The sequence below is a fragment of the Nomia melanderi genome, chromosome 14, assembly GCF_051020985.1.
Source record: "Nomia melanderi isolate GNS246 chromosome 14, iyNomMela1, whole genome shotgun sequence".
Classification (NCBI taxonomy): domain Eukaryota; kingdom Metazoa; phylum Arthropoda; class Insecta; order Hymenoptera; family Halictidae; genus Nomia; species Nomia melanderi.
Genome location: NC_135012.1, coordinates 5,674,171 through 5,694,642, shown reverse-complemented (window position 1 = coordinate 5,694,642; position 20,472 = coordinate 5,674,171). Strand labels below are relative to the sequence as shown.

Here is a 20,472-nt window from a genome sequence, read left to right as displayed (position 1 = left end):
GCGACTCTCGTTCAGTTAATTTGCAATAGTAATGAAATCGAGTGAACGGTTCCGCGAGTGGCCATCGGTAGAAACGCCGCCAACTTGTCAGTGTATCTACATGTTCGTGTTCGGTCGTTCGTTCGACTCTGGTTCACGAGCAACCATTCGCGGAAAGATATGCCGTCCATTATGCTTTCGGGAAAAGGGAACGGCGAGGGGTGAAAAGATCAGCTTCAGTTTGTCCTTTGATCGTGCGAGAGTGTGTCGGTTGCTAGGGATTAATATCGAAAATCGTGCTGCTCTTGTTTGGAAACCGGGTTCCCGATGATCGATGAGAAATGCAGCAATTTGGTTCTTTTGTGGATGTGCCAAGTAGATCGAATATTGCGTTCGTGTTTTTTGTTTCGCGGTGTTGACGTATGGATCCTTTCACTGCTCGCGTGTCGATCGGGGTTCCGTCGAGGGACTCGGTTTTCGGTGACGACTCATTGTACACTGTGTGCGGGTCAATTTCCAGTGGAAACGAAATCGGGGCGAGCAAGGAATTCGGTGGAATAGTCTGCTGAAAGACAAAACAGGTCTACGTTGTTGCGAGGATCGGGATTGGTGACGCTCTGACACCGCTCGAACAGTTTTTCTTCGCACAGTATGGCTTCTGTTAGGGGTCCATAAATCAATCCGTAAGACCCCGGTGCAGCTTCTAGGTCGAAATGGTTTTATTACTGTCCCATGTGTCCCTTTAAACTGGAAATGTTTATTTCTCTTTTCAGTCTGCTCGCGGATCTTCGGACGAGACGATGACTTCTTCGTGTTCGTTAATGAATCGGGTCGCCGTATAAGCGGAGCATGTGTTCAGTCGAATTATTTTGCTTTTCACTAAACGGTACGGTTCTGAATTCAACGAAATAAATCGCGTTACTAGGCGAGAGAATGATAATTAATCTATAAATGTTTCTATTCGAGTGACATATGCACGCGTGTCATCCCAGTGATAAGATCGAAAATCCGGCGATCGCGACGGAGCGAAGTCATCGCGTCCGAATTCGGTTGATAATAATCGGTCAGGGTTAACGTGACTCGAAATCATTCTCGCGGGATCGTTCATCGCGCGATCGTCGATCGAGAGAGAAGAAGAGGAGGACGTGTACGTGTGTGCGTGTGTACGAGCGCGAGAGTGGACAGGAAACAGGCAAATAAGCGAGCGCTGAACGATGGAGAGACTGAGAATGAGAGAGAGAGAGAGAGAGAGAGTTAGAGAAACAAGAGAAAACGAGAGTGTAGGGAACGTAAAGAAAAAAAAACAATATATTGATTATATTGTGTGGTACGAACAGAACTGTGATATTTTATTGTATAAATTTACGGTAACAAAACGAGAAGGAGTGAAAGGGAGACAGAGAGAATGAGATACGAGAGAAAACAAAAACGAGGAAAGAAATGACGAAGAAATATGAAGAACAAATCTCTAAACGGATATACTTACGTAGAGGCGGGATAATACTGTATTTTACAAAGAAGTGCATCCTTAAGCCATTTAAACGCAATCGCGCACGAGTATCCCTTTGAAGATTGAGTCGTTTTCGATTTCGAAGAAAAAGATGAAGGGCGAAAGAGAGAGACAGAAAGAGAGAGAGAGAAAGAAAGAGAGAGAGAGAGAGAGAGAGAGAGAGAGAGAGAGAGAGAGAGAGAGAAATTCGTTTTCATCGAGGAACAGCAGTCAAGCTAGACGACGAGAAAATAAATCCTTCGTTCCGGTCCATTCTCAACCTAAAAAGGAATACTCGGCCGTTTTTCGGGCCGAACGCGGAGCCCTAGTGTCTAATCGTTTCCTGTTTGTAAAGTATATATATAGATATATAATATAGATATATTATATATAAATTAAATGTTTGATAAGAGCGCGAGAGAGAGAGAGAGAAAGAGAGAGAGAGCGAGGAAAATAGCGTGCGAGAGAAACGGTGAGAGAAACGGTACGAGTATGAGCGTTTTCGAAGAGGATGAAAGAGATCTCCGAGATCGCGACCGCGTGATCGAAGCGATTTTCAGCTGTACACCCAGATACATGTACACACACACATTGACACACGCGCAAAGAGAACGATTACAGAGACACGCGGAGTACACATAGGTAATATACTAGAAGAGTAAGTAATTAAACGCTACGTCTTGTAAAATTTACGAAGGAAAGTCCCACTTATTCGCGCTACTGATCGTCCCTAGCCCGAGCCCCCGTGAATAAACAGCGGAAAGAACGCCGAGGAATGTCATCGTGTTTCCTAAAACCCTTGTACGAGTTACGTGAGAATGAGAAAGAGAGAACGAACGAAGGACGAGTGAGAGAGAACCGTTTAATATAATGAAACAACTGTCTGTCAATTCGCGACGAGTGCTACTGTAAAACATTGTGACGAGCGACACGCGACTGAACCGTTCCCATCGGTGCCACTATTAAAACGAGGATTCCCGTCTCAGCTGCACGAGGAAGGTCACGACGTAAGCTAAACCGATCTTCTGGATTCTCTTTGACATCGGGACGACGATCCGTTTGTACAATCAACGTTTTACAGTAGCGTTCATTGAAACCATCGAGAACATCCTGCTTCCGCGGTATTTTCTAACATTACTGAACTCGGAACACGTGCGAGGAGGAACGGGAGGCACCATTGTCAAGATGTACTTAGCAATAACTTTCAAAATTCAATGTCGGCAGATCGATGAAATAAAGATGCTCGTGAGAAGAACCTTGATTCAATTGACGCGCGCGACACACGCTCGCGGTGTTTTACAGCAGCGTTCGAGAGGAACGAACGAACGCCTCGGGTTCTCGCGGCGCGCTATACTCGGGCCGGGAAACATTTTGGTTGCTCAAAATGTCCGAGCGGTGTCCCAACGAAATTTCCTATCCCGACCTATAGTCCGTCGACCGTGTTTCGAGGATCGCGGTTTTCTCCCGACAAAGGAGAGCCGCGTCTCGAGCGAAAAGAACGTCCAGTCGCACTAATTAAATCGTCGGTGTGCGCACCCTGAACGCGGATATACAACGAAAACGGCGATCACCGTTCCGCGGCGCGTCCGTTGAGAGCCGCGAGCGCGGAACGCTGGTCGCGCCGAGTTTGGAGAGCGGAGGAACGATCGCAAACAGAACAAAAGAACATTTTCTTTCCGATGCGAGGAACGATCGCGAACAGAACTAAAGAACATTTTCTTTCCGATGCGAGCACGACCACGGTACAAACTATTACAAAAAAAAAAGAGAACGATGAAAGCGAGGAGGAAAATAGGAGAAGCGATAACGAAAGAAAATCGAGGAGAAGTAAATCTAGAGAAGGGGATGCTCGCGCCCCTTGGTTGATCGAGATTCGGACAGGAAGCGGAGGGAAACGATGAGCGCGCGCTTCCGTCGCCGAAAAGATGGGAGAAGAGAGTTCGATGGGACTGAAATCGATTAGAAGTTTCGACGGGGTTGCTTCCTGTTCGAACCTCGGTCCCAGGGAGTGTCCTGAAGGCGGAGAGAGAACGACGATCTTCGCGGAGTTAAAGCTACGGGGATGGGGACACACGATCTCGGAGACGTCGTTCTTGATCCTCGAGCCTCTGATTCCAGGTAATATCAGAAAATGGAACTCGTGTTGTATTTATAATCGATTCTCAGAGTTTCCCGCGACCATTTCTTCTTGATTCCCCGCGTGCCCAGCGAGGACACAGACCTTGTAAAACAAGTCCCGCCCCATCGTCGACACTAACTGTTCGTCCTTTTTAACAAATATAACAGAACTTACGTCTTACTAATTCTGACCAGCGATCCGGGAAACTATCGCAATCCATCTGGCACAGAGGCACTAGCAGGCGTTTTGTTCAAAGGGGTTAGATGTCTGAGTGTTCAGAGGGATTGCTTTGGTACTCTGGGCTCGCTAAGTGTTTTCGTCACACCTGCTCTAGTTACTTTTCGGCTACAACTTTCGCGGGAAGGATTTACTTTCGAGGAACGATGAGTTTGTTCTTCTCTCTCAATTGAACTTGGATTTGTTCGTATAAGTTTTATTGAGATACGTGTAAGTATTTAGGAAACGTTAGAAATGGTAATCATTTTTCTTCGTTGAAAGAGAGCTTTTATCAGTTGCGGCTCGTAGATACAATTAGTGGGGATGCTGCTATAGAAAATTTTTAGTTATTTTTGTTTCAACCACTTGCCTCATGATATATTTCTCAAGTGTACTTGGTACAACAGTTTGTCAATAATTTACTGGGAAAGGTGAAAAATTGTAGGCATACTCTATACATATATATGATATATAATAGAATAATTGATATCAGAAGAATAATTAAGTAATTTGAATTCAAAGGAAGGCATTAGAAAGAGGATATTATAAGGCAAGAGGTTAAAATATTTGTATCTTTCTCATAAACTGGGGGATGGTCACTGACATTAAGCTTAACCCTTAAAATGCTGAGTGGGGTCCTCCAAAAGACCCCGGTATGTATATAGCTAAAAACAAAATAACGGTAATGTTTTTAGAATAGACAAATCATCCACAATACTTGACGATGAAAAAAGAGAAAATACGTAAAATATGAAAAATTACAAAAAATTACTTACAAAATTATTAAGGAAAAATGTTATCGTTAATATCAAATAAAAATTGGGACTGCTGTAGTGCCACAGTGCCTATACGCGAGCCGCCACTGGATTTTTATTATTCATGTTTTTATTACGTTTGTCCTTACAAAAAAGCAGTTGATAAATATTAAATGGAAAGATTGACACAGGTAGATCATTTAATTTTTGTTACGAAAAGAAAAATTAGAAATTGTAATTATCGCATAGGACGTCAGTTTAAATTGTTTATAGATGGCGTCCAGATTTGAATTTTGTTATAACGACATCTACGAAAATTACTTGAAACCGATCCATCTTCTAACGTCGGTATCGTTAGATATCTTTAATGGTACTGAAATGTCGGTACACTCGGTATAGTGTTGATACGGCAGGAAAACGTTGTCGGTATAACTGTGGCGTTTCTTTATTCAATATATTATTTATTTACAACGTTCACTAAATTATAATATTGAAATATTTTATCGACCAACTTCTATGACGGCTTGTTTCTAACTGACTATTTACAAAAAGAATATCACGGATATTAACAAAAGAATTTAAAATTTATAGTTAAACGATTTTTAATAACAAACTGAAATTGACTTTATCTACCAGTAGAAACCGACATTACCGACACGTTGGCTATATAGCCGCAAAATCGGCGCCATCTATACTAAAATAGTCGAGATATTGATACAGACTTGACGGTATTATTGAGAAATACACTGTAGGAAGAGCGCAAACGCAGAACTTGAAGTATGTCATAATCAGCTGATCGAATATAGTCGAAAAGATGGTGAACGTGCTGCCGATTAAATTCGTTGTCAGATAACTGTCAAAGGGGACAGCGCGTACGTGCACTGTTCGTTCAGAAAAACGACAGTATTTTTCACAAATGTGTACATAAATAACTGGAACTAAACATGGCATTTCTTGAGGTTTGTACGGCATTCTTTTTGATCGTGCGACGAAGTATTCTTCATGACCTGATCATAACCTCAGTGTCAACGCCTCCACGTTGAAAACGCGTTTATTTTTCAGTGGAGACGCTTCAATTTCTTCGATCTTGAGAAAGAAGTCGACGGAGGGAAGATCGCTCAGGCTCTTGGAGTGAGTTTCTTTCAGTTTTAGTAGAATTCAATGTAGTATTACTTTCTATAGGTTAGGTTATTTGTTATACAACATGGATTATATCAAACAGGATGCTCAAGTCACAGCAGCTACAAGTGGTAATGGCAATTTGGTCTTTGGAGATAGCACGGGCAGTGTGCATTTAGTCAATAGAGCCTACGATGTTACCACCTTTCGTGCATATGAAATCACGTTAACGTTAGCTCAGCAAGTTGAACATTCCACTTTCTTGTTCACCATTGGTGTTAGTATTATTATAAAATTACTAGGAGTCTCTTGCAAACATGTTCGTTACTTTTATTAAGGACATGTTTATTTAGGAAGATGAACCTGGTTGTAATCCTACTATCAAAGTTTGGAACTTAACTAAACCAGACAAGCAAGGCAATCCAACATGTGTTCGTATAAGTAGGGCTATACCCAGCTACAGAGCAGTTCCAGCAACTGCACTCTGTGTCCATACTAATATGACTTTAATGGCTATTGGATTCGGAGATGGCTCTATTATGCTCTATAGGTAAAAATAAATTGGGTTGTAACAAGAATTAAGAAGGTTAAATAATATTATTAACAAAGAGTTCATTTCAAGGATCATTTTAATTTGAGCCCAAGCGTTTTAACTTCCACCTATTGTTTCATTACCTGTTTAACAGAACTTCTGATGTAATATTGATAATTTGTAGGGGTGATTTAACTAGAGAAAGAAAAAACAAGATAAAGGTGTTGAAAGATACAAATGCTTCCATCACTGGACTTGCAATAAGAACTATGGGGAAACAAAGTCATATGTTCGTTGCTACACCAGACAGTGTCTTTTTGTATAATATCACTGTAAAGGATAAAGAATTTAAGTCTTCCTTGGACAATATGGGTTGTGCCAGGAAATGCAGTGTTCTCACAGAATCTATGCAAGATAGTCACTTCATGATTGGTCGAAATGATGTAATTAAATCATCAAACTTTCATTCTAGTGAACAGTGAACATTCTTCTAATAAATTTTCTTTACATTAGGCAATATATTGTTATACGCCTGATGGCAGAGGTCCTTGTTATGCTGTAGAGGGTCAGAAAACAATGTTAGAATGGTTTAGAAGTTATTTAGTAATTATAGCTAAAGAAGCTGCAAATGTTCCAAGAAAAACCACCACCATTTCTGCAAAACCAAGGTAAAAAATTGTATAGATGTTTAAGTCATGCTTACTTAATAGTAAGAACACAATTATTAGCTCTATGTATTTACAGTACCATAGAACCAATACCCGTAGGTGCAGATAAACATGTGATCACAGTACTAGATATACAAAACAAATTCATTGTCTTCTCTGCGCCAATGCTTTCTGTGCAAGCTGTATTATCTGAATGGGGTGGATTTTTTATACTCAGTGGAGACAGTAAACTTTATCACTTGGATGAAAAAGATTTACAATCCAAATTAGCTTTACTTTTCAAAAAGAATTTGTATGATGTATCTATAAGGTATATAATATAGTCTTTTAAATTGCACTATCCAATGCAATCCTTTAAAATAATTGCATAATTCTTTTAGAATAGCTAAAAATCAACAATACGATGCTGAGGGTCTCGTAGACATATTCCGGCAATACGGGGACCATTTGTATTCAAAAGGAGATCACAATGGTGCCATAGAGCAATACATAAAAACCATTGGCAAATTGGAACCTTCTTATGTAATCAGAAAATTCTTAGATTCTCAACATATAGATAATTTAACTACTTACTTGCAAGCTTTACATAAAAACGGTCAAGCAACAGAAGATCGCACTACATTATTATTAAATTGTTATACAAAACTAAATCATACAGACAAATTGAAAGAATTCATCATGGTAATCAACTGATTATTTAATCTATACATTATCAATCAGTGTGTGCTTCTTTTTCTGTACATAAAATACATGTACGGTAATTTTAGACGAAAGACAGGGAGGTCGATTTCGACGTGGAAATTGCAATAAAAGTCTGCCGTCAATCATCACCCGAAGATGCTTTGCTTCTTGCCCAAAAGCATGGCCAACATGAGTGGTATCTTCGCATTCAAATAGAGGATAAACATGAATATAAGAAAGCTTTAGAATACATGGAAACTTTGGAGTTCGAAGAAGTACGTTCGTACGTTCTTCAAATTCATTACAAAGATCTAATTGTATCTACTCTTCTAGGCAGAGTCTAACATGAAGAAGTACGGCAATATTCTTATAGAAAATGTACCACATGAATCTACACAATTTCTGAAGGCCTTATGTACCAATTATAGACCTTCCAATAAACCTCTTGTAGATCAGGTAAAATGATATATTCAGTAGACTAGGAAATAACAATGTTAATTGAAATAATACATTACATTTAGGAAGCTCTAGATGGCACAGTGGACCAAGAGATTGATAAAGCTAATCCGGAAGATTTCATTCACCTTTTTCTCAATAATTCTGAGCGTCTCGTAGAATTCCTAGAACATTTAGTGAAAACTAATACTAAGTTAGTATATCCTCTAGTTGTTACAAAACAATCTTACATTGGATAATAATCTAAATACATTTTACTAGATGGAGTACTATGGTATACAATACATTAGTAGAGCACTACCTGCATGTATGGTCAGCCTTGGATAACGATGTAGCGAAAGTACAATACGAGCAGAAAATCGTTAGGCTTCTACAAAGTTCAGAGGCGTGTTACGATAAAGATCAGATCCTAATCTTGTGTCATCAACATAATTTCAGACGCGGATTGCTTTTCCTTTACGAAGAAAGTAAACTGTACGTTGAAGTAATTCGTTTATCATTGTATTTAGGAACCTCGTATTACAACTTATATTGTCAATAGATATCAAGAAATATTGCGGTTTCATTTGCGAGAAGCTGATAGCGAGCAAGTTCTAGCTACTTGCAAACGGTTCGGTCATCAGGACCCAAATCTATGGGTTCAAGCACTGTGGAGTGTAGCTAGAAATAAGGAAGCTCCAGCTAAGCTTCTGGCGGATATTCTAGCATACATAGGTACAATTATAGTCCGTCGTTATTTCTTCTATATTCGTGTCATAAATGTTTCATACGCATTTATTATTCATAGCGCAAGAAAGACTTTTGTCACCGTTAATGGTTATCGATGCAATTTCAACTTCACTCTCCTGTACCTTGGGCGATGTTAAGACTTACCTAAACAGTGTCCTACGAACAGAACACGAACAAACTCAAGCGGATGTAGAATTGACTGAGAAGTATCGAGCAGACACTCAAAAAATAAGAGAACAAATTGAAGCCATTAAAAACAGCACGATAATTTTCCAAGGTGCGCGTTGTAGCGCATGCCATCACCAGTTGGAACTACCGTCAGTGCATTTTATGTGTCAACATTCGTATCATCAACAGTGAGTTCATATCGTACTATGTATTAAATATAATTGTCATTCATACGAATTGCCTTCATACGTCACTTTATTTTTTGCACTTTCTAGCTGTTTCCAAAGTTTCTCAGAGAACGAAAATGAATGTCCAGCCTGTTTGCCGAACAATAAACAATTACTGGACATAATTAAAGCGTTAGAACAGTCGAAAGATCTTCACGAAACGTTCCATACTTTGCTTGATCGAGCTGAGGATCCGTTTTCATTAGTTGCCGACTATTTTGGGCGTGGAGTGTTTAAAAAATTAATGGTAATTACTGACACAGACAAGTTGTTACCAACAGGTTCTTCGAAATTCGAGGAACCAAAGTTAAATTACGGACCAGGTGCGGAAGCGAAAATTAGGTTGACGGAAGGAAAAAATTCAACCTTAGGTATTAATAAATTTCTGTCAAAGAATTTATTGTTATTTAACGTAAAGAATAATTTTATATTGTTAAATAATTAGGAAAAGTGGAAACTTATCGTCCTGTAGACAATTTCCCCACAGCAGTGGAAGATCGTATGCGATCATTCCCGAAATCTGACATCTATTCCTCGTCCTTAGAAGCAAATATTTCTGGTACCGGAAGTGGCGTGTCAACCCCTCGTGGAAATTCGAGGAAAGCTTCACCGGTGCCCATCAGATATTTAACTATATTAAATAATACTCCACCAAAATCATCGCCGGTACAAAAGTCGTTTGTACCTCCGAAAACACCTGCCGTATCGTCCAATCCGTTCATAAGGGAGTACGACGAGTCGAAGAATCCATTTGCAGAGGACAAGGACGACGATGATAATGCTAATGCCATTGATGGCGACGATGATAAAACCTATGACAAAAATTTATCTCCGTTCGGTAGATAAACAGCGTTTCCGTTTGTTTTTTTTTTTTCAACAGTCAGTCTTACGAATCAGTAAGTAAATGAGATTTTGCTACAAAGACCAATAATTGTCGAGACTTGTAAGAAAAGACACGATGAACATTACTATTACTCAAACTGTAAATTGATTCTATAGATCCACTTTAGTTTTATACAGTTCTTCCTGTTCAAGTTTTTGTATTTAAACCATGCCCTTTCAAATGACCAATTAATTAATAAATCTTCAAATTATTATTGGTACTTCTTCAGACCTTGATAAAGATATCTGCACTATTTCTAATACGTGAGCATATTTCATCCAAAAGGACACGTTTTTTATCCCAAGGCTTCGACAGGGAGAACTGCATAGTGATGGGTTGTGAAAGCCTCAGATCCTACCTTAGTTTAGTGTGATACCCATCAGAGATGCAGCCCCAATTTTTTCGACTAAATATAATACGAATTTTATATTATTTTTTCACGTCACACACATCGTATGATAACTGTATTTTTTGGTGCTTCGCGTGATTTGTATAAAATGAATGTACTCGCGTTGATCGGTGAGTATTTTGCATGAGACATAAGATATTATTTGTATATTAAATGATTTATTGTATATATTGCTTCGTATCATGATTTAAATTTCAATATATATTCATAGAATTTTATTAAAATAATTTATCTGATCATTATTAGTATAAAAAATAAGTCACATTTTATGAAAAGATACATCTACCAAAGTAAGTGTTTTCCAAATACTAATTAATAAATAACTTATACACAAAAAAGGATGACTATATTATACATGGTCCAAGCTATGTTTCCATTCAAATATTTTGTCACTTATTTTAAAAGCACTCCAACTGTCTACAGTTTCCGCAGCCCTTGGTTTAATAGAAACAGGAGTATAATATTCTTCAGTGGACTCTGGTATAAAGAAGTCAGAAAGTACTGGCACAATGTCTCTTTGTCTTGGTTCTGGATCTTTGCTACGTATCAGTCTACTAGGCAGTTGTTTCTCGTCTATAGATAAGTCCACCAAATTTTTATAAACAGCTTCATCAAGAGGGAAGTCCAAGGCACTAGAAATCTGAAAAGAAAGAAGATGTTTCCTGATACTACATAGAAAAAATGTTCTTTTAATACCTTTCCATTTATGAGATTTTTATAAGCAGGTGATAAATGCTCAAAATCAACCACATTTCTCTGTTTCTTTATTTCATTCAATTTATTAATTGTACACATAATAGAATTATACTCTGGTTTTGCCAACTTTTCACCAGAAGTACACGGTTTGATATGAGATTTTTCTTTGATCTCTGGAACTTTCTGAATGTCCTGCCTTTTACGTGGTACTCCTGGGCCAATGTAAGGTTTCACTTTAGAACCCACTATATCGCGTACCATGGTCTTCTTTACTGGGGAAGTTTTGATCTTTGATACAACAGTATTATATTTATAACATGGCATAACATCGACAGTTGGTTTTGACTTTAATCTTTTTGATGCAAGTGAAGCAGATGGTTTAGCTATATTTACTTTTTTACTATTAATACTATTTGAACAAGGTTTAACTTTACATTGTGTCATTTTCGAATCCAAACTTTTCTTGACATTATTCTTGGTACCCTTCTTAAGAAGTGATGCATTATTCTCCTTTCCTTTCTTATCTCTCTTTATGACATTAGTCTTGACCGAATTCTGTGCCTTTGGCACTTTATTAGAAGCTTTCTCTTGTACACTAGATGCTGAAGAACTTGCTAAAGAATCGATTACAGATTTATCAGGTCTTTTAAGTTTATCAGCCTCTTCAGAGTGTACATTGATATTCTGAGTATTATTTACATTGTTCAAAGGTAATGGAGTTTCAATATTACAACAGGTATTAGTCACAACAGTAGCAGTCTCTTTTGCGCAAGGAGAAACTGCATTATTGGATTCTGATGATAAGTCAGTTCTTTGAATAGAATTAGTGGACTTTAAGTCTTTGTTTTCTTGATCGGAGCAAGATTTATTTGATTTTATTAAAATAACAGGCTTATTTAGAGTTACAATACTTCTAATTTTTGGTTTATTTGTATCGACAAAATTCTTTTGATTAACTGAATGTTTCAATTCCTGTGTGTTTGATTCATCGACATCAGTTTGGCAAAACCTAACTTTTGGTCTGACAAAAAATTTCGTATTCGCAGACATAGCAAAAGATATGATCAAATTTAAAAAGTAGGAGACGCCTCAACACTACTACTTGAAAATTTGACGATGTTTACCGAAATTTCGTCAACATAACCTTCGGAGAACCTACGTACATAGACTCAAGATCTGACACATCACAGTGACGTGAATATGACACAAGAAAGGCACGAAGGTCTTAAGGTACCCTCCGTGGTGTAGATAAAAAATTTCATAACATGTGACATCTGTACTACATATCTTAAGTCTATGTTTTAAGTATGAAAGCTGTCAAATAATCATAGGAATTTGTTGACAGGACTATATAATTTTATAATACAACTATAACGCGTGCCCTACAAAATTCGTTGGTTCACAATGTTTCTTAACTTTTGTTTCCTGAATATAGGTTAGTCAATGAAAGGACAATCTTTACTTGCCGCGTGCTTCAGTGGGACTACAATTGTTTAACTTTCATTTCATTGTGATTAGTGCTGTTTGGCAACGATTAGTGGTATTTATGACGGAAAATGTATCACGCGAGATCATGGAACCGTTCGAAGTAATTTTATCATTAATTATTAGTAATATTTCTACACTCAATAATTGCAGTTTTCAATAGGTTAGAATAATGAGACTTGTTACGAAATTGTATCACGTTTTCATTTTTTTAACAGAATTCTGACTGTGTGCCCTTGGAAAAATTAAAGTTAAAAGTTAAGACCGATGGTGTTACCGAATATGTTGATGCTCTGGTATGTTTGTTTATAAAAAATAATAAAGATGTCAACTAGAATACCATATTTATTTCATTTGTTTTTTTTTTATTGTTTGAAAGTAGTCTATAATACATTGTTTCTGTATAATCTAAACTATAAATTTATTAAAAAGTGTTGTTTTATTAATAACATTTAGAGTAATAAATGGGCAGATGATCGTTACTTTTTGAACTATGAAGCTCCTGACATTTATAATAAAGATGGATCAGAAATTATTGGAGCAAAGGAACGTTGGACTAAAATTGTTCATTACATGATTAATGATTTAAAATGGTTACTCAGTCTTCCATTTTTTAGGTAAGTATATTCAATAGTTTCAATAAGATTGAAAACATTTTATGACTCTTACATAGTGTAAAACAATTTTGATTCTTAATATCAGAAATATTATAAATTCTTATGCATTTTCCTTATGAATGTATTAGTTGTCTACATTATTGCACATTGTTTATTTAGATTTTGGTCAAACATTATACACAATACTTCGATACTAGATTCATTGGTATCTTTACTACAAGAAGCGCCACCATTTTATGCCTTAGAAGATTTTCCAAATTGTCCAGAAATGTTGGAACTTCTAGAGACAGTCCGGTACTATGTACTTGTGGTTTTCACGCGTCTTGTTACAAACAAAGAGAGCCCTACGGAGTACATAAGCCGTCCATTTCTTGGGAATTTACTTTATGAAAAGTACATATTTACAGTACCCATTATTTTTGATCTCTGCCAACTTTATGGCAGAGAAAATGAAAAAGTAACAAAGAAAATTTTACAGTGTTTATTTGAATTAGAACCAAAATACAATAGTGATTTACAAAAAGCAGTTCCTTGTCTTATGCAGGTGAGGTATAATCATATTCAAATGAATTATTGCCTTCATGAGTAGAACTGAACATAAATATTGTTAGTGTAGGCTCTTGAAAATGTTGAAAGCAAGTTTGGTTGTTCCACTGTTCATGATACCAGTGAAGCACTTTCACTGTCCGCACAAAACAGAGGCCCTAAGAATCTTACATTACTTAATTTAGAAGATATGGTACTGTATGTATTAGATATATTTTCAACAACCTCTGTGTTCTTAAAAAATTATTCTCCTGCTGTGAGCATATTTCACAGAGAGGATTTTATGAGCAAGTAAGTACAGAAATTAATATTCTAGCTTAATTTGATCACTTTTTAATCTACTTTGTTGTTTATAACTAACTAGAATTGTTTCCATATATGAGAGCACAATACCTGAGATGTATAAGAATTTAGATAAATTAGGATACAATGATGAAAATATACCAAAGTATATAAAATTGAAACATCTATTGGATGTAACAAGGATTGAGATGTTAAACCTGTTTAGAATGATTTTATATAATCCAGTACAAATCATACAAGACAATTTGTAAGTATATCCATATTTACAATAGTAATTGAACGTTCCCTGTTAAAAATGAAAAGAAACATAATCATATAATTATATTTAGAAATACAATATCAGAAGCAGATGTAAAAGAACAAGTGGAAGAATATTTTACTTTTTTAACATATGCTATTTCTGAGAAAGAATTCATTACAGATTATGATCAGTTTTATCCAGTTGAATCAGACCTGAAAGTACTATCTACTATTTATCCTGAATTGTATCCTTTTTTTAATCAACACGATTATGTCATCATAATTAAAATGTCAAGGTTTTATCAAAATTTGAATACTTAATGAATATATAGAGATGTCATAAAATGTGATTTCATTTTACAATCAATAAGAGTAACTATTGGAAAACCCAATACTTCGACTACTTCATCTCTGTTCAATCACACAAACGTAAGTAGAAATAATATAAAAAATATTTCACATTTTTTTAAAATATCCGTCTTTCGTAGGAAGCTGTAGCTGGACCTAGCGGCATCCAAAATAGATCAGTAGCACCCACGACGAATGCAAATACTTCGAATAAAAAAAAATTTGTCAGCAAGAACTCTGTTGAGTTAGTATCCCTCATTTCTGAAGTAAAGGATATCTTATATGACTTAGATGAACGTTTTATTGAGGTAAAATAATTTCGACGCAATAAAGACAAAGGAACATACCATAGAAAAATGTATAAACACAATTTATTTCTATAGATGTGTTTGGAATATTACAATTTTGATACTGCATCTGTAATAAACGCTGTATTAGAAGACAATTTACCATCCAAATTGAAAGAATTTAAAGACATTTGTCCTGGAGTAAACGATGTACCACCTGATTATAGGGTATTTAAATAGTTTCTTTTTGTTGTAGATACAAGCTATAACCTAATACGAATAATATTTAAGTAATTTTTTGTAGGAGGCGCCATTTAATGACTATGTAGTTTCTGGTATCGAAAATCTCAGTTTGTTCAGTGACGATGATGATAATGTTCCTGTTAAAACGCGTGAAGAAATTGAGGTGCCTAAGGATTACATACTTAAAAAGTAAGTTGAAGAATAGAGGGCGTAATTAATTTTTCATTTATATATATAACATGTAAAAATGATTTATTTAAAAATAACAACGGTGTACAGTAACATTGATAAAAGCTACATTTTTTATGGAACTTAACGTAAAAACAAACAAATCTTATTACAGTTACAGCCTTGTCGCGGACGATTACGATTATGAGGATGAATATGATGACACGTACGACAATTTCGACGTACGAGGCGCAGAAAATGATGCTGATATTAATTCCAAGCCTTTTACTACACCCAGAGTTCGTACTCTTCTTTAATTTAATAAAATACATTCACGAACGATTCGAATTGTTAAAAGTATTATATGCAAAATTGCAGGTACTTCTAGAAAAACAAAAGGTTGAACCTGTGGATGAAACTGATTCAGAAGAAGATGATACAGAAGCTGAACAAAACGGCAGAGACCATTTTATACAGAATCCGGCTGAGTTACGCGCAAAAGCTGAAGAGCGAAGACAAGCCATGCGTGGCGGGAAAGCTCCAACTAATGTGACTGGTAAATTCGACTTATTAATATGTGTATTTGTTCATGGAACATTTTATAAAGGCCGTATCCTTTGTATGAAAAATTATAAACATTTATTACATGATTTCCATTGAACAGGTAAACCGAAAGGTCAAGGGCAAGAGAAGGATGTCTTGCATAATAGACAACACAAGAACGTCCATAAAGCATCACGTGCTAATCACAATCGTCGTTCCGGCGCCCAATGGAAAAGAAATCGTGGAATGATTCCATCTTAAATGTACCTATACTTTTACAATAACAATGTAAATACTGCCATGTGATAAATATATTCGTACCTACGCCAATTTTATAGTATTCGGTCCCGTCGATATACAATGTATTATTTCATTGAATTGTTAGTAAACAACTGTTAATTTCTAATGATTTTTAACAATAGTAAGTGCTCTTATTCTGTTGATTTCATTAGCCACTAATTGTTGGTATTCCTCCTCTGGTACCATGGCACTAGATGGTGATCCCAAAACATTTGGAAGTGGCATCAATTGCGTAAATAATTTTGTTGTGCTTCCATAATAGTCTAATTGTATCATGATTAAAGCATGTACACTAGGCTTAATATATTCTAATCTCTTGTCAAGAAACGAAGGTAATTCAGCAAGTAATTGAGCATGTACAATCTTTAAGTCTTTCGCAGCTGCTTCTTCTGTCCTTCGTTCTCTTTCCAATTTTGCAATATGACTAGCAGTTCGATCTTTCTTTTCTTGTAGTTTCTTTACCCGATTGTAAGAGTATTTCCAATTAGTTACTAGTTCCTCACGTTTAGCTATTGCAGCAGCTATTAAAGCAAACTCATCACGCAATTTTTTCAGAGGTTCTATAAAAGTCTTTTGGCAAAGAACTGCCATTTCTTGCACAGTCTTCCCTACCTATTAAAGAACTTAAGTCTTAACTTTGTTATGAGTATATATATATATAGGAGATATATTATTTAACATACCTGTGTTGTAACAGAATGATAATCTTCCAATACCTTTCTAAATTCATCACTCAAATGACCTAAGCCACAAGTTGTCAAATTTAATGTTAGTCTTTGATCTGCTCGATCCAAGTTTACAACGGCTTCTACATATTTTTTCATTTCCTTTGTTAGTTTCCTAATTGTATCCTCAACACTTAAAGCAGATAATAGTTTAATACAGGAGATAATAAAATATATATTAGTACTTTCAACAATTAATCACCAAATTTATTTTAGAATTGAAATAAATGTAGTGGTATTAATACATACTAAATAAGTCGTTGAACAGCAATATCAAGTTCTCTGTCCTCTGCATGGGATAATAATGGTTGAGCAGGACTAGGTCTCTGCGTTAAATGATTTCTCTTCAAAGGATTCCTGTATATATTAACGCAATACTAATAAAGATGACTGTCTTAACCTCTGAATTAATATACACTCACAAATAATGTATTTTACACTCACCACGTCATGTTCTACATATATTTATAGAAATTATCATATTATTATGTTTCTTCAATAGTATCGAACCATGTAAATAAATTATCGCAATTATTATTGAACTTGTAGTGCAGCACACTGTCATTTAAAATCGTTGTCTCTGTTATCTGTAATTACTCTGATAAATTTGATGATAAAATGGTTCACATACTTGTGCAGATTACTTCCATTATCAGTTTGTTAAATAAATACTTCATATATGTTTTTAAAATGACATTAACACAAAGAATTTAAATTATTTCACCATAACATGACACCCTAACCTTTGGTGACTTTTTCTTAGTTGTTTATTCTCACCAGATTCAAATCGTGATCTATTAATATCATGAATTTTAAATCTCAAGGCCTTAGTGATGAATACATATAAAAAGAATATGAAATTTACATGAAAAACGAAGTTTATTATTTTTCAATTTTTTTGTACAAATATCCAGTTATACAAGAATTGAAATATTATTGATACAATAAATTCCAATATTTTTAAAATTATTTTAGATGGTTATATTTGAAATATACAAGATATAAGAGTATAAGAGCTTAATGATCTATGATAATTAATTCATCTATGCCCCAATCTTCATAGCTGTTATCCGGTAGATAACGTCTTATAACTATTGGAATTTTTCTCTGTTTCAGCTCTTTCATTGCAATTTGTAATGGATCTGTCTCTCCTTCTAGTTCCACCATTACTGGAGCACACATGGCTATTTGTAATGCTCTTGTCCCTAACACTCTGGCTCGTTCATATCTATAAAAAAACAATTGTTACTTTGTATACTTATTATTTTTTAATAAACAACTACAAGTTACTTACTTTGTCATGTATCTCGTTGTAATTCGTTTTGATCTCTGCACACCACCAGTAGCTTCACCAGCTGCTAATAATTCTATATTTTCTCCATCTTCCTCTTGAGGCTCTAATTCAATGTTGTCATCATCATCAACATCATCAAAATCGTCTGCTACTCTGTAAAAAATAAAGTTTGAAGATATTATAGTGTTCATACATAATACGTATAACAAGAACAGTAAGAATATCCAGAACGTTCTGCTGTAAAACTTATAATTGTAGGTTATGTTACGTATATTATAATTATTCTAATTGCATATATTAAATCGGAAAATCTATTTCCGACGTTCTTCACCGAAAACAATATAAAGATGGTATAAACTAAAAATACTTATTAACAAAAGAATATGAATAAAACTACAGTATAAAATAAATAAACGCGTAAGCACTTAACAAAACTTTCTGGTGTTGCACGAGAAATTAATTGAATACTTACTCGTCTCCATCAAAGTCATCATCTGCCATTTTTCAAAATTAAATTAATAACAATTGATATGTACTTTCTCTACTTTATTAACTTTTTACCCAAACAAAATTTGCATCCAAACCACAACGCAAAATGTGACACACAACAATGAAGGTAGGTAAGTGCGACAACATAGTAAAACTAAAATTTCAAAAACACTGGACCACATGTGCACAATTAAGTTAATAATTAATTAAACATAATCAAACTGTCGTTACAATATATTAGTATAGTCTTTTAAAACTTGTTCCCATATTTACCAATTATAAAAATTATTAATCAATAATAGAAAGTTAATAATAATAGTAGGATAGTAATCACACTATCCGATTCCTAGAGACCAAATTAAACGTTTTCCTATATACTATCCCCGTAACGAATAAGACAAGGACAGAACTACTGTGTGACAAGCATAGAAAATTTTTTATTGCTAAAGGCCTTAAATCTTAAGTTTTGTTAGTTTGAGTCTATCGTGATTAGAGCCATCGAGCTTTTGTGCCATTTGTAGTAGAGCTTAAATTCCTAGAGTTAAATTTTGAGCTTGTTTAGTTTGAGCCTCTTGTAATTATGGCTCTCGAGCTTTATATTATTATATACTATTATACAGGGAAAAGCTTCGAAAAAATCCCCGCCGCTAGATGGCGCCACTTTCGCGCGCCACCGAATCTCTTCCCCCTCCGAGCTGCAACCATCTTTACATGTGCATTAATATGCCCTTGTTTTTGCGTTAGCTTATCTATAGCTTCCCGTGTGGCGATTTCGACGTTCGACGGTTCAAAGTATTTTATGTCACATTAATGATATGGTAACTGTTCTTTTTGCACATATAATGATTATGTTACAGGTCTGTGCAAATAAAGACACATAAATAAAAAGCATGTTCTATTTTATTTATTTCTCTCATCATGACATTTTGGTATATCCTCGAAGTTTCTTATAGACATTCATCAGAATATAAAACAGAATTCGCAATTTTAAAGAAGAACACAATACGAATGCCAAAAATGAACACAGTTTACTTGAATAATATAATCAACGAAGATCTAATCCATTCTCTAACAATTAATTTTTACATCTGGAGAAACCAGAGCGTTGTCCCATATTACTTTTGAAAACTATTTTCCATGAAATTTCTGGTTTTTTAATTACTAATCTGTAAACTGCATACTTCTCAGATATACCGTCTAACTATTTTCCTAGCATTCGAAGTTAAAAACTTAACTAATCTCCGTTTATTTTAATTATGTATCGGAATAGTGAATATATTAAGAATTACACAAGTTGAACATCCATGATAATCCATGATAAAACAGAGATATCGTCTAAATACTTTCCCTGCCGCTGATTGCGTATTTCACATTTAAATTAAAAAATTATCGCAGCCAATTAGCCTAACATAATCCTTCACAGGACACATTCTATTCAGGAGAATGTTAGTTGCCCAGGTCTCACCACGTGGAGGTTACTGCGATTGAAGACCACCCGGGGAGGTGGGTGGAAATTCAATTCCACCGATCTCCCTTTCTGCATCGAAATCTTATATTTAACGCACTTATTCTAAACGCACTTATTCCTATCGCAGTTAACATTATACTAATCCATCGGTGGCTGTCTTCTTTCTTGAGTCTATTCTGAAATAGAATGCGAATTTGTAAAACGGTTACAAGGGAATTGTAAATGAGCAGCAGTAACATTAAATAAAAATTCCATTCGCAATAAGTTCATAGTGTGTCAATGTTAAAATA

At 35.5% G+C, this 20,472-nt stretch overlaps 5 protein-coding genes across 5 annotated transcripts; 2 read left to right on the top strand and 3 right to left on the bottom strand.

Annotated features, from left to right (window-relative positions):
• The first annotated feature begins 5,322 nt into the window (after positions 1-5,322).
• Vps11 (vacuolar protein sorting 11) lies at positions 5,323-10,597 on the top strand. The gene is made up of 16 exons (XM_031977077.2): positions 5,323-5,517; positions 5,621-5,689; positions 5,781-5,954; positions 6,031-6,227; positions 6,394-6,652; positions 6,723-6,877; positions 6,954-7,187; positions 7,258-7,558; positions 7,645-7,833; positions 7,892-8,014; positions 8,080-8,207; positions 8,276-8,488; positions 8,556-8,728; positions 8,802-9,099; positions 9,187-9,509; positions 9,584-10,597. Exons 1-16 carry the CDS (start codon positions 5,503-5,505, stop codon positions 9,982-9,984), a joined length of 3,252 nt encoding a protein of 1,083 aa, XP_031832937.1. The 5' UTR covers positions 5,323-5,502; the 3' UTR covers positions 9,985-10,597.
• A 40-nt stretch (positions 10,598-10,637) lies between these two features.
• LOC116427150 (uncharacterized) lies at positions 10,638-12,176 on the bottom strand. Its single transcript, XM_031977145.2, has 2 exons — positions 11,127-12,176; positions 10,638-11,070 (listed from the first exon to the last, which is right to left on the bottom strand). The coding sequence occupies exons 1-2, from the start codon at positions 12,174-12,176 to the stop codon at positions 10,780-10,782; spliced, it is 1,341 nt and encodes a 446-aa protein (XP_031833005.2). The 3' UTR covers positions 10,638-10,779.
• A 198-nt stretch (positions 12,177-12,374) lies between these two features.
• Positions 12,375-16,325, top strand: LOC116427149 (activating signal cointegrator 1 complex subunit 2). The gene is made up of 14 exons (XM_031977143.2): positions 12,375-12,714; positions 12,830-12,907; positions 13,068-13,228; positions 13,388-13,772; positions 13,845-14,065; positions 14,139-14,324; positions 14,407-14,562; positions 14,650-14,746; positions 14,806-14,973; positions 15,049-15,180; positions 15,257-15,384; positions 15,539-15,662; positions 15,742-15,919; positions 16,028-16,325. Exons 1-14 carry the CDS (start codon positions 12,673-12,675, stop codon positions 16,165-16,167), a joined length of 2,196 nt encoding a protein of 731 aa, XP_031833003.2. The 5' UTR covers positions 12,375-12,672; the 3' UTR covers positions 16,168-16,325.
• Positions 16,309-17,720, bottom strand: LOC116427151 (bridging integrator 3). The gene is made up of 4 exons (XM_031977146.2): positions 17,376-17,720; positions 17,181-17,288; positions 16,890-17,064; positions 16,309-16,818 (listed from the first exon to the last, which is right to left on the bottom strand). Exons 1-4 carry the CDS (start codon positions 17,381-17,383, stop codon positions 16,309-16,311), a joined length of 801 nt encoding a protein of 266 aa, XP_031833006.1. The 5' UTR covers positions 17,384-17,720.
• Positions 17,721-17,791: 71 nt separating this feature from the next.
• RpII18 (RNA polymerase II subunit RpII18) lies at positions 17,792-18,868 on the bottom strand. The gene is made up of 3 exons (XM_031977134.2): positions 18,698-18,868; positions 18,226-18,378; positions 17,792-18,159 (listed from the first exon to the last, which is right to left on the bottom strand). Exons 1-3 carry the CDS (start codon positions 18,724-18,726, stop codon positions 17,949-17,951), a joined length of 393 nt encoding a protein of 130 aa, XP_031832994.1. The 5' UTR covers positions 18,727-18,868; the 3' UTR covers positions 17,792-17,948.
• Between the last annotated feature and the right edge of the window lie 1,604 nt (positions 18,869-20,472).